Here is a 13,034-nt window from a genome sequence, read left to right as displayed (position 1 = left end):
TAACTAGGATTCGGGCTCCGAATCGGACGCACCAGCCAGCGTCTCGCCGGTACCCGGCGCAGACGGGGGGGGCACGCCCGACGATGGCGGCACCGACGGAATCGACGGTGCATACGCAAAGCTCGCCAGCGTCGACTGCCGCCCAGATGCGGCGCGCTTCTCCGGAGTGCCTTGCTCCTCTTCGGGTGCTTTGCGCTTCGTCGGCGCCTCGACACGATCAAAGAACGACTGGCTCTTTTGCAGCTGGCGCTCTTTGGCCACCGAGTGCGTCCGCGCAAAGGGGTTCGTGCGGATCGCCGGCGCGGGCGTCGGCAGTGTGTCGTCGGCACTCGGCGTCGGCTCCAGCGAGGACAGCGTGCTGCTGGGCACCGGCGCAGGCGACTCATCGGCGACCTGCTTTTGCGCAAGGCCTTCGCGCGCTAGCGCCGAACGGCCATGCACCTCGCTCGAGGAGCGCCGGGGGACAAAGCCTTGCTGGAGGAGCGCCGAGCGCGAGTCTTGGTTCGCCGGCGCTTCGCTCACCGCCGGCGCTGCGGTCGGCACAGGGAGGCGCGCCGTGTTGCGGAGTAGGGCATCCACTCCGCACGCACGGTCCGTCGTCTCTTCTTCGAGCTCTTTTCGCACGGCCAGCGGCGCACGAACCAGTTCGAGACGGTCCGCCAAACTCGGCAGGTGGAAGAAGGAGGCGATCTTCAACGCGGCATCCAGCGTCGCTTCGGAATGCAGCGCACGCGAGCCGTCGAGCGCGCGTGCGTACCGGTCGGCCTTGCACGCGAGCTGAATGAGCTGCAGCAGCGCCTTGTCTGCCTCGATCTCCTGGGCGACGGGGTCCGCGCGGTCTGCAGGCAGGCCGGCCGGGCCGAGGTTCATGTCGCCGGTCGCAGCGCGCGCGTCGCGTGTCGCATTCGCAAGGAGCGACGTGCGCAGCGCGGTTTCTTCCAGCGGCGTCGCCGTGCTGTCGCGCTGCGCGAGAACCAGCGACAGCGCCAGCTCCTGGACCATGGGCCGGGGGCCGCTGACGCTGGGGTACTTTTGTGACGTAGGGAGGAGCAGGCCAAGCAGGTGCGTCGCCGTCGCGCCGATCGGCCAGCAGCGGACGCGGGGAACACGCACTGCTTCGTCGTCGTCTTGGTCGCTGCGTGTCGGAAGCAAGGCTTGCGCCGTGTCCAGCGCAGGCACCCAGCGCCCTTGGCCGGGGCGCCATGCACGGTCCAACACAAAGAGCGTCCCAGTTGAGTCAAAGAGGCACGGCGCACCGAGCTCGTTGAAGCCGGCCCACGAGAGCGTTGCATTGGGGGGGAGCGGTACAGTGCCTTGTTGCATCGTCGCAAGCTGCGACAGCTCAATCAACAGGTACTCGAGGTGCACCTGGTTCGACGCAGCATTCGCCGAGCGGTACACGACCAGCACCGATGTCGCGCTCGCTACCAGCGTCACGACCGGGAGTCCGAGCGCCCACACATAGACCTGCATACCACTTGTGCCAAAGAAGCGCAGATAGCCTTGTGACGTCGCAACGACCGCCGTCGCAGCGGTCGTCCGGCCTTCGTCCACAACGCCGCCAGGACCGACGAGCACATCCGCATGCGAGCCAGCATTCGCAATACCACCCAGTGCCACGGCCACGGCATTCTCGTTCGCCGCAAGATTAATCGACCACTCAGTTTGGATGCCAGGCACGTCGTCAAAGGGGCGGTAGAATACACTGCTGGGGCTGCCCGACTCGGCCTCACACGCAAAGAGGATGCCTTGTGCGGCCATGCTCGCCATTTTGTAGCCATAGTGGTCGGTAAAGCGGAAATTCCGGCGCTGCGACGTGTCGTACGACTCAAAGGAGATCGTCTGGTGCGTATCTTGGTCCACAGCGGTGAGAGTGCCGAGAGGCGACACGCTCAAGTAGCGCCGCTGCGCTTCCATCGGGGTCGACGCCGGCTGGAACACATTCTGGACAAGACCAGGCGCGTCGGCACGCGCACTGGGACGCTGGCGCGTCGGGCGCTCCACTGCCGCAGGCTCGTCCAGCGGCGTGTCATCAAACAGGTCGTCGAGCTCGTGGTCGAGATCCTCTTCGGGTGCTTCTTCCTCTGCTTGGGCGCTCGCAAACTGCAGCTCTTCAAAAGGACTGGGCAGCGTGGTACCAATGACAGTATCCCAGCGCACCAGCTGGCCCTGCATATCAGTCCATGCCAGCATGTCTTTCGTGGGGTGCCAACTGAGGCCGGTAACGATGCCTTCGGCCTGCTGCGTCCGCAAGACACGGCGCGAATCCAGCGCCCAGACCGTCACCTGGTTATCCTCTGTCGCCACAGCCAAGTACCGACCATTGGGACAGAACGACATGGCAGAGATCAGGCCGCTAGGCATGCGCTGTTCAGCCGAGGTCGTTCCGTTTGAAGCGCCCAGCACAGCAACCGTTTCCCAAACGTGTTCGCCACGGAATTCTTCTGCACTGATCGGTGCTCGAATCAGGGCAACCTCTTGTGTTTTGAGAGGCGCCGCAAACACGGCACCGGACGGATGCCAGCAGACCTGCGACGAGAACTCGCTCTCGGGACGCAGCGCAGGAAGCTGGTTGGAAATGACCTTGACGCACTGGGGCTCGTTTCCCGACATGTCCCAGCCGCGAATATCACCATCTGCACCGCACGTCAACAAGAGCGAGAGTGCGGGGCTCCAGCTCGCCGCGCGGACGCCACGCGTGTGTCCCGTGAGAAGCGTAATGTTGCGAGGATCGGCAGCATTCACCACGCGGACGATCAGCTCGTCAGAGCAGACCGCAGTACGGGGAGACGCACCCGCACGGCTTGCGCTCTCCATCGCGACGCAGCGCACGGGCAGTACTTCGCGGCGGATGATATGCACGAGCTCAGCCGATTCGTGCTTGTACAGGCGCACTGCGCCGTCTTCCGACGCTGTGACGAGGTATTGTGCATCGGCATCCACCCATGTCATTGGGCGCGTAGCCTCTTCGATTACCACAGGGTTCACATCCGAGGCCGTCGCCTCTGAGGGAAGAATACGGACGAGATGGTCCTCGCCTGCCGTGACAAGACGTCTGCGTTAGCACTTGATAGAGACGTACTCAACAGGCGCAGCCTTGGGAAGATAAAGCAGTCGGGTGATACCCGCTGTGTGCGTTACCTGAACGTGCACGTCGTCGCTAGTGAGCGATGCCATTCTGCGCTTCTCGCACCGCGAAACGCGTGGCACAAAGAAGAGCGGGTGGAGCGCGAGGCGCGCCGCGCTTCGCGTGGCTTTCAATTACCAGAAGAGTTATGTACACTGCGATGTACCTAACTGGTAAGTACACATCCCGGCTAGCTCAGTCGGTAGAGCGTCAGACTCTTAAAGGGGTCTCTTCGGTTACGAAGAGTTATCTGAATGTCGTGGGTTCGAGCCCCACGTTGGGAGTTTTTTTTGTTCCGTGTTCTTTAATACCTCCACATTCCAGTTAATGTGCATTAATGACGCGTTACTTGATCGTGTACTTTTGCGCAGTGTCGCATACAAAAGTCCCAATCAAAGAACTAAAAAACAACATACGAAAAAGATCTACGGGAGCCATAACAGAAGGGGGGATATGAACCACATCAATGCCTAGTTTTTTTCTCAGTATAAATATGCCGTCCATCAACGGCTCAACACAAGGGTAAATTATGTTGAAGGCGGACGGTCTCGTATACACTTATAGCATGAATAAACTCAAGCAATAGTAAAGATGCGGTCAACACTCGCTCCAATAACTTAGAGCTTAGGGAAAGCAATCCGAACCAGCGGCTTCTTTCCGGGGCCGAACGAGTAGGCAGGCTTGCGCTCCTTCTTCTCGGCCTTGTTGTTACGCTTAGCAGTCTCGGCCTTGAACGAAGGCGAGCGCTTGATCATCTGGGCGTGACGGCGCGAGTTACCCGACGAGTGGTTCTCCTTGTGGCTAAGACCGGCGGCAGCGAGGGCAGGGAGCCAAATGTTGGCGAGCTGACGGAACGAGCCACCGTTGTTGAACATGGCGTTCAGAGGAGTGGCGTACTGGTCCGGAGGAGTCGAGATGTCGTAGCAACCGTTCCAGGCAGCGCGCTCAACATAGTCCTGCTTGGCCATCCACTTGATCGCCTCGTCGGCGAACTTGTTGACCTGGTCTTGGCTGGGGTTCGACTCGGCAGTGATACCGAACTCGGTGACCCAAACGGGGAGGTTGAACTTCTTGTGGACGTTCTTCACCCAGTGCTTGAACTTGTCCATGTCCTTGTACGAACCGTACCAGTGGAGAGCCATGAAGCTCACGTTGCAGCCGGCGCTGTGGCACTTGTTCATAAACTGGTTGAGCCAGTCCATGTTGAAGACCATCTGAGGCGAGCTGACGCGGATGCCCTGCTCAGCGTAAGGCTGGAGCTCTTTCATGAACAGGCTGACAGCTTCATCAGGCGACATGTTGGCCTGCGAAGCAACGTCAGGCTCGTTAAAGGCAAGGATGTGCTTCGAGTTGTGCTTGGAAATCTCGTCCTTGCGCTGGTTCCAGTCGTCCCACTTCTCGGGACCCCAGAAGGTGGGCACGTACTCGGCACCCTTGGGCATGTCCGGGACGTATCCCCTCTCCCAGTGGTGGTACCAAGAGATGGCGCCCTCGGGGATCTTCTTCGCCCAGGTGTTGTCAGCAGCCCAGGGCAGGCCGTTGCCGAACTTAGCCGAGGCAGGGGCGGCAGAAAGAACGACGACGGCAGAGGTAGCCGCGGCAAAAGTGGAAAGGAACTTCATCGTTAAAGACAAGTGAATAGACGGCCAGCGCCTGATGGGTAGTAGTAGGTTGGGAGGTTGTATCTGCGGTAAGAATAGCTATTTAGCTTTGTAGCAAGGCAGTGCCGTGCCAGACTGCAATCGATGCAGCGCGCGAAACAACCGCATACAAACAGACGCGACGCCCCCGACTAGCCTGCATTCGGGTTGTCCCTTTCACGCGTTTCAAAGACGCGTCTGTTCGGTCTTCGCGTGCTATACATTGTGTCAAATTCTGAAATACCCTGAGTGGAGAATGATATATTACACCAGGAATGTATGTATGCTTGTGTAAGCACCCCTTTCTATGCGCGCCACACATGCGCTGGTGCAGGGCACTGCGTGAATCCTTGCACTGAGGGAATGGGGGACTCACTCGTATAGGCTACATAGCCCAACCCACAGGTGTTGATCTGCGGCGCACAAGGAACCCACGCTGTGGCGCGTTGTGTAATGCCGTTTGTAATTCGCTAGTCCTAACCAATGCTTCTATATCCAGCGCCGTCTCGATAGGACTGCTCAGTAAAAATGTGGGGTACAGACAAGAGGACCGGGCGTGACCCAGGACAGTAGAGGGCGTTCCGTAAAGACGCGAAATCAGCGTTATGCCAAGCTTGGATCGGAAGCCCCGTGGAGGGGCTGGGGGTGGAGTAGGAACAAATCGGAGTTTCCAATAAATTCAAAACGATTGGCTCAAGTTTGTGTAAAGGGGAGGATTCCGGCCAAGAACACTCAAGTCGGCTATGCGCGGAAGCACGTTCGGAGGAGACATAGTCTGTGCTCAAGTGACTAGTGGCAAATGTACACTACATTAGGGGCAATACGGGGGGGATAGAGTAGGAGACACCAGTTCATCCACCTACTTACAATGTCAGTATCCAGTATGGAACAGTGCCGCTCTGAGCTGAAGCCCGAGCATGCGGAAGTCATCCGCGCTACGCTTCCCCTCGTCGGCGCGAACATTGAAAAGATCGCCAAGCTATTCTATGCGACAATGTTCAAGGCCCATCCTGAGCTCATTAATAACTTATTCAACCGCGGTAACCAGCAGCAGGGCGCTCAACAAAAGGCATTGGCCGCATCAGTCGCGACTTTTGCGTCGCTGCTGGTCAACCCTGACGCTCCGTCGCCGGTGCAGCTCCTCTCTCGTATTGGCCACAAGCACGTGTCGCTGGGCGTCACGGAAGACCAATATCAAATTGTGCACGACAACCTCTTTGGGGCTATTGTCGAGGTGCTTGGCGCGGATGTCGTGACGCAGCCGGTCGCCGAAGCATGGGACGACGTGTTTTGGATTATGGCACGGACGCTCATCAACATGGAGAAGGACCTCTACTCAGGCGCTGGTGTGGCTCCTGGTAAGGTGTTTGTGTCCACGCGCATTGTCGACCGCGACGAGCGCGTTGGAGGCATCGTTCGTTTCAGCGTCGAGAGCAAAGATGCTGCCAAGCCCCTGCCTGCGCATCAGCCGGGGCAGTACGTCTCTGTCCGCGCCGACCTGCCAGATGGAGCGCACCAGCTACGTCAGTACAGTCTGATTGACTCTGGTGTAAAGGGCAGTCAACTGTGCTTTGCAGTCAAGGCACTGACCGAGACGCCGGATGCGCCCGCCGGTGAGGTGTCGAACTGGCTCGTGCAGAATGCCAAAGTCGGCGATGACTTGGAGATCTCGCTTCCGTTTGGCGACCTCGTTCTGAACGAGGAGGCTCAGACCCCTGTTGTGCTGATTTCTGCCGGCATTGGTGTCACTCCTATGCTCGGTATGCTTTCTCGTTTGGCCGAGACTGCGTCGTCGCGCCGGGTAATCAGCTTGCACGCAGACAAGAGTGCATCGACGGATGCGTTCTACGAAGAGCGCAAGCGTCTTGTTTCGCAGCTTGCCCAGGGTTCCGTCGACACCTGGTACACTGATGGCGATGCACAGACCGAGGTGAACCAGGGCCGCTTCGATCTAAGCTCACAGTCGGTCCCTGCGGACGCCGAATACTATCTTTGCGGTGCGAACGAGTTCCTGCAGTCGTTGCGTACCACGTTGAACGCATGGGATGTGCCCAAGGACAGGGTGCATTTTGAACTCTTTACTCCGAACGACTGGCTTTTGGACGCATAAGCCCGTGCACCGACGCAACGCTCCTCCACCCCTCTACCTCCACTTGGCTCATTCTTCTAATTTGCCCATTTATTTTTTCTAGGTCACTTTCGCGAATAGGATTCAAATCGTACATGTTACCCAATCGGGGGGAATATGCTATGGTAGCGAGTGTCGAGTAGGACAATCACCTTTTGTTAAAGGAGAGTTAGTCAAAGGTCATCTTCTTGCCCGAAGGTTCCGCAATGGCGCCCGTCCGTGCGCTGCCCGAGGCGCTGCGGAAGCCACCACGGCCACGGCCGCCACCGCCGCCGCCACGGCCGCCCCAGCCCGAGTCACGGCCAGCACCGCCGCCGCGGCCGCCGCCACGGCCACCAAAGCCGCCACGGCCACCACCACGGCCACCACCACGGCCGCCGAAGCCACCGGCGGGCGAGCCACCGCGGGGCGAGTTGGAGTTGTCACGCTTGCCCGCAAAGTCGATGCGGACGGGGCGGCCACCGAGGTCCTGACCGTTGAGGGCCTCGAGCGCCTGGGTAGCGTTGTCCTCCGTCTCGAACTCGACGTAGCCGAAGCCCTTCGAGCGGCCCGACTCCATATCCTTGGGGAGACGAACACCTGACACCTGGCCGTACTCGGCAAAGGTGTTCCAGATATCGTCCTCAGTGAGCGACCAGGCGAGGCCACCGAGGAAAAGCGTGTTGGAAGGCGCGCTGCGCTCATCGTTGAACTGCTTGGCGCGGCCCTCGCTGCGCTCCTTGGGAGCACGAGGGGTCTGGAGGTCCACGCGAAGGTTGCGGCCGTCGACCTCCTTGCCTTGCGCCTGCTGCGAGGCCTTGAGGGCGTCGCTAGCGTTCTCAAAGTCGACGTAGCCGAAACCGCGGCTGCGGCCGGTGTCACGGTCGCACTGCACACGAGCATCGACAACGGTGCCGTATTCCTCGAACTCGCTCTTGAGCCACTCGTTGTCGACGTTCCAGCTGAGCTGGCCGACCCAGAGCGTCTTGATGCCTTCCTCTTCCGCCTCAGCGGGAGCGTCGGTCTTGGTCTTCTTGGCAGTGGCAGGCTCCTCGTCATCGGCCTTGCGCTTCTTGGAGTCTTTCTCCTCCTCCTCGTCAGAGTCGTCAGAGTCGTCAGAGTCGTCGGAATCATCCGAGTCGTCGGAGTCGTCGGAGTCGTCAGAGTCGTCGTCCTTCTTGGTCTCCTTCTTCTCGTCCTCCTCGTCATCATCGGAGTCGTCAGAGTCGTCGGAGTCATCCGAGTCATCGGAGTCGTCGGAGTCGTCAGAGTCGTCGGAGTCGTCGTCCTTCTTGGTCTCCTTCTTCTCGTCCTCCTCGTCATCATCGGAGTCGTCAGAGTCGTCGGAGTCATCCGAGTCATCGGAATCGTCGGAGTCGTCGGAATCATCGTCCTTCTTGGTCTCCTTCTTCTCATCCTCCTCGTCATCGTCGGAGTCGTCGGAGTCATCAGAGTCATCAGAGTCATCAGAGTCATCAGAATCATCAGAGTCATCAGAGTCATCAGAGTCATCAGAGTCATCAGAGTCATCAGAGTCATCAGAATCATCAGAATCATCAGAGTCATCAGAGTCGTCAGAGTCGTCAGAGTCTTCCTCCGACGACGACTCGGGCTGAGCGGTCTTCTTCGACTTCGACTTCGTCTCCTTCTTGGCAGGAGCAGCAGCAGCCTTCGAAGACACCTTCTCAGTCTTGGTCGACTTGGTCTTGGTGTCCTTCACGGGCGCCGCAGCGGCAACAGACTTGTCCTTCTTGCCCATAGTAGTATAGGGAGTGCAAAAGCCAAGTGGCGCTTCCCACAAATTTTTGTCCGTAATTTTTTTTGCATCCTGCACGCTTACTAACGTCTACATGTGGAGGCCTATCGGTCGAATACAAGCGGGCGCGGGGGCGGCAGCGTGGGCGGTTGGCTAACCAACGCCGGCCTGGTGTCAGCAAGGCACATAAAATCCATACGTACATGCCAGTTCCCACAGTCTGAGCAGGGTTACCCATGATGATGCTTTCACTGACGCCTGCAATCGCGTCCGACTTTCCGTAGAGAGCGGCATCGAACAGGTGGTCGGTCGTCTTTTCAAACGACGCCAGCATCAAGACCGAGTCTTTCATCTTTGCGACACCGAACCGTGTGATGCCGAGCACTTCGCCCTGATGTTAGTATAAATACGTACCTTGTAGGTCATCACGTCGGCGAGCAGCATGACGTGACGAGGGTCGATCGACATGCCGTGCGAGGCCATCGTATAGTCAATCTCGCGGTAGATGGCATTGCGAGCGGCTTCGATACCAAGCACCTGCTGCATTTCCATCACATGGTTGGTCTGTGTCTGCGTGCCGATGACGCCCTCTGTCGTCATGACGTCTTTCAGGCCGTAGCCTTCGACCAAGAGCTTGCGCTCGCCCTTCTCGTCGCTGATCACGGCGCGTGCTGCATTGGGAATACCCTTGATCACGACCTTGGGCAAGAGCCGCTTGAGGTACTTGAGCGTATAATATACATCCTTCTCCTTTTCATCGGGATACACGTGGATCCGGAGCTGGTTCTTGCGTGGGAGAATGGTCACGCGCTCGTCGCGGATTTTGAGCCGCGGCATTTGCACAATGGCATTCTTGATATCGTCCAGGGTAACCTCCAGCTGGAGTTTCTGGATGGCATCCATATCGATGTGAATGCCAAGGTACGTGTAGTTTCCGGCCCATGCCTCCTCAATCACCGAGGCAACATCGCCAAGGTAGGTCTTTTCAATCCGGCCCTTTACAATGCGCGCCGCCTGCTCGCTGTGCTCACTGACGAGCTTCGCGGCAATAATGGGCGTGTTGATCACCTTGGCGGCGTTGATAATTTCCTTGATACGCGGAACACCCAACGTGACGTTCATCGAGGCTACACCAGCAAAGTGGAAAGTCTTGAGCGTCATCTGCGTACCCGGCTCACCGATCGACTGAGCACCGACGGCACCGACGGCCGAACCCGGCTCGATCTTCGCCTTCATGTACTTTTCCCAGCACTGCTGGAGGAACTCGTCGAGGATCGGCTTAGTAACGCGCGCCTTGTTGTTGACGATCGCCCACTGCGCCTCGTCAGCGCCGAGCGACAGGTCGGTATCTTCGTCCCAGTCGCCGTCCTGCTCGAGCGCAGCGTACATGCCATAGGCTTCACGCACCTTGGCAACGTGCTCGGCGATCTGTACCAGGCAGAACTCACGCACTTGGTCGATGTACTTGCTCGTACACACGCGCTGGTAGCGATCGTTAGCTAGCGCCTTGTCGACGATCTTCATGATCTCGTACGGCATCAGGATCGGCGCCGCGATGTGCGCCGTCTTGGCGGACGCGTGCCGGAAGGTGCGGTGGTATTCGACGGGGAGCGCGTTGCCTTCGAGTTCGGCAGGGTCCAAACCATCGTCGCCGTACAAGAACTGTACCACACCACCGACCGAGTTGCGCACTGAGAAGTCGTAGTGCGTCGACAAGTCTTCGAGCGCCTTCATGAGACGGCGCTGCATGTAGCCCGTCTCGGCGGTCTTGACCGCCGTGTCGACCAGGCCCTCACGTCCACTGATCGCGTGGAAGAGGAACTCGGTCGGCTCCAACCCGCTGAAGAAGGAGTTGCGGACAAAACCCTTGCTGGGCGGGTCCTTGCTCTTCTTCGGAAAGTGCGGCAAGGAGCGGTCCTGGAAGCCGTTCGGCACACGCGAGCCGGAAATGATCTGCTGGCCGACACACGCGACCATCTGAGCGACGTTGATCTTGGAGCCTTTGGAACCACACACGGCCATCATTAGTGCCGCATTGTGCCGGCTGAGTTCTGTCATGCAGATCTCACCCACGTCACTGCGGACGCTCGAGAGGACACCCGAAATTTTACTTTCGAGCGTCTGCTCCTGGTCACAGCCCGGCAGGTTTTCCAGCTTCCCGCGCTTCGCCATCTCGATCAGGTCGCGGCACTGACGGTAGGCGACCTCGACATTTTGGTCTTTGGTCTCGCGCAGCTGGCGGCCAGGCGTCACGTCGTTTATACCGAGTGAGAAGCCCTGGTTGGAGAGCCAGCGCGCACAAGTCTTCGCGAGACGGTTCATCGTCTGGATCGTGGCATCTGGGCCGTAGTCACGCAGAATCACACCAAAGAGCGAGTGCTTGTTGCCGTCACCTACCGTCGCCTTGTCCATCACACCGCAGAGCACCTCGGAGTTCTGGATGACGAGGTAGCCATCGTTCGGCGACATCTCCTTGATGTGGCCGCCAGTCGGTTTCTCAAATGTACGGCAGCGTGCCTCCAAGTTGACCAAGACTGGCGACTGCTTGTTGGGCCGAATCATGCAGCCAAACACTTGCTTGCCGGTCCAGAGACGCTCCGGTTTTTGGATCGCAGGCGGCGGGATATCAATATGCAGCATCGCATCGCCAAAGTACGAGCAGATTTGGGAGAACTGTGCGCGCGTAAAGAGGCGGTCGCGGCGCGAGAGCAAGAAAGAGGCCGTGATAAAGTCCTGGATCGCCGCGACGATCGGCTCACCATTACGCGGCGTGACGAGGTTGTGCTTGACACCCATCAGTGTCAGGGCTTCGGTCCGTGCCTCTTCGGTCTGCGGGACGTGCATATTCATCTCATCACCGTCAAAGTCGGCATTATATGGGTTGCAGACACACTCATTCAGACGGAACGTACGCCACGGGCGTACCTTGACTCGGTGGCACATGATCGACAGCTTGTGCAGACTCGGCTGGCGGTTAAAGAGCACGATATCGCCATCACGCAGGTGGCGCTCGACGATGTCGCCGACGTGCAGGTTCGCCGCGAGCTCCTCGCGCATCTGGGGGAACTTGAGGAAGCGCTTGAAGCCGTCGCGTCCGTTGATGTGGTAATTGGCACCTGGGTGCGTATCCGTACCATTGCGCACCGCGGCACGCATCGCCTCGATATTGTGCGAAAAGACACGCTCAGGGTAGGTCAGGATCTTGGCGACGCGCTCCGGCACGGCCAGCTCGTCGATCGCCAAGTTGGGGTCTGGAGAAATGACAGTACGTCCGGAGAAGTCGACACGCTTGCCCGACAGGTTACCACGGAAACGCCCCTGCTTGCCCTTGAGGCGCTGGCAAAAACCGCGGATCGGCTTGTGGCCGCTCATCGGCGGGACACCCGGCATCTCGGAGTTGATGTACATGGCGACGCTGAGCTGCAAAAAGTCCCACTGTTCGACAAGCTGGGCGGTGGTCGTGCCTTTGCTGCCCTTGGACAGACCCGACTTGATGATGTTGTTCGTAAATACAATCTCGGTGAGTTTGACGGTGAGGTCATCCTCGTTCGTCGCGCCGTCCTGCGCGACACTGGGGCGGATACAGACCGGGGGTACGCAGATGTACTGCCAGATATACTCCTCTGGCCGCCCATACTCTGGCTTGAGTCCGAGCAGCTCGCAGTCCTCGTCGCTGATGCGCTTAAACAGGTCGAGCACTCGCAGTGGGTTCAGATCCTCCTGCGCCTTGCTCAGATGCGGCGCAAGCTCGCCGCCGCCCATGCTCACGGCCGTCATAAAAGTCTTGCGGAACTCGATCTGCTCCTCCTCCGTCTTTTTCTGGCGGAACTTTTCGTGGACGACCTTGAGCGGCCCCGCCTTTTTCACCGTGCCGTTGGTCGCACCACAGTGAGGACAATAGAGCATTTTGCGCGCAGTTGCGTTCACCGCCTTGAACGTCTGCGTGCGCTGTAGATTCTCGAGGTTCGGTCGCCGGAAGCGGCGCAGGAACTTGCGGCGGTCGCTCTCGTCCAGCAGAATCCCCGCGCACGACTTGCACACCATCTGGAGGATGCTAATCACATGCTTAAAGAAGCCAATATGAAAGACGGGCAGAACGAGCTTGATGTAGCCATAGTGCCCCACACAGTCGGCCATGCGATGTCCACACGTCTCACACGTCGACACCTTATCACTCACACCCATGCGACGGTCCAGAACACCACCAACGCGCGGCTGCCGGTTGGGTAGGTCGTAGATATCGCGCGTGATCACCTCGAGCTCGGCGAGGTTCACAATCTCCTCCTGTGACATCACGCCAAACTGGATGTTTTTTCTGCGGTCAGTCGCGCTACGCACATCTTTTTGGGCGCATCTTGCATCCTGAGGTCAGCTTGCATCATCAACGTACACCAGCTCCTTCAT

General features: G+C 58.9%; 5 protein-coding genes and 1 non-coding gene across 6 annotated transcripts; 2 read left to right on the top strand and 4 right to left on the bottom strand.

Annotated features, from left to right (window-relative positions):
• Positions 1-3: 3 nt before the first annotated feature.
• Positions 4-3,177, bottom strand: mcl1 (DNA polymerase alpha accessory factor Mcl1; the record flags this gene model as incomplete). The annotated part of the gene is made up of 2 exons (XM_060265570.1): positions 4-3,055; positions 3,083-3,177. 2 exons carry the CDS (start codon positions 3,175-3,177, stop codon positions 4-6), a joined length of 3,147 nt encoding a protein of 1,048 aa, XP_060121553.1.
• A 134-nt stretch (positions 3,178-3,311) lies between these two features.
• On the top strand, positions 3,312-3,411 carry MJAP1_001617. Its single transcript has one exon. It is a non-coding gene; the product is annotated as a tRNA-Lys (tRNA).
• Positions 3,412-3,744: 333 nt separating this feature from the next.
• FOL3_2 (dihydrofolate synthase) lies at positions 3,745-4,749 on the bottom strand (the record flags this gene model as incomplete). Its single annotated transcript, XM_060265569.1, has 1 exon — positions 3,745-4,749. The coding sequence occupies one exon, from the start codon at positions 4,747-4,749 to the stop codon at positions 3,745-3,747; it is 1,005 nt and encodes a 334-aa protein (XP_060121552.1).
• Positions 4,750-5,650: 901 nt separating this feature from the next.
• MJAP1_001615 (uncharacterized protein) lies at positions 5,651-6,877 on the top strand (the record flags this gene model as incomplete). The annotated part of the gene is made up of 2 exons (XM_060265568.1): positions 5,651-6,527; positions 6,588-6,877. 2 exons carry the CDS (start codon positions 5,651-5,653, stop codon positions 6,875-6,877), a joined length of 1,167 nt encoding a protein of 388 aa, XP_060121551.1.
• A 187-nt stretch (positions 6,878-7,064) lies between these two features.
• NSR1 (nuclear localization sequence binding protein) lies at positions 7,065-8,633 on the bottom strand (the record flags this gene model as incomplete). Its single annotated transcript, XM_060265567.1, has 1 exon — positions 7,065-8,633. One exon carries the CDS (start codon positions 8,631-8,633, stop codon positions 7,065-7,067), a length of 1,569 nt encoding a protein of 522 aa, XP_060121550.1.
• Positions 8,634-8,734: 101 nt separating this feature from the next.
• On the bottom strand, positions 8,735-13,034 carry RPO31 (DNA-directed RNA polymerase; the record flags this gene model as incomplete). Its single annotated transcript, XM_060265566.1, has 4 exons — positions 8,735-8,798; positions 8,834-9,021; positions 9,045-12,945; positions 13,021-13,034. 4 exons carry the CDS (start codon positions 13,032-13,034, stop codon positions 8,735-8,737), a joined length of 4,167 nt encoding a protein of 1,388 aa, XP_060121549.1.

This window comes from Malassezia japonica, chromosome 2 (genome assembly GCF_029542785.1).
Source record: "Malassezia japonica chromosome 2, complete sequence".
In the NCBI taxonomy this organism is placed as follows: domain Eukaryota; kingdom Fungi; phylum Basidiomycota; class Malasseziomycetes; order Malasseziales; family Malasseziaceae; genus Malassezia; species Malassezia japonica.
This window is presented reverse-complemented; position numbering and strand designations above follow the sequence as displayed.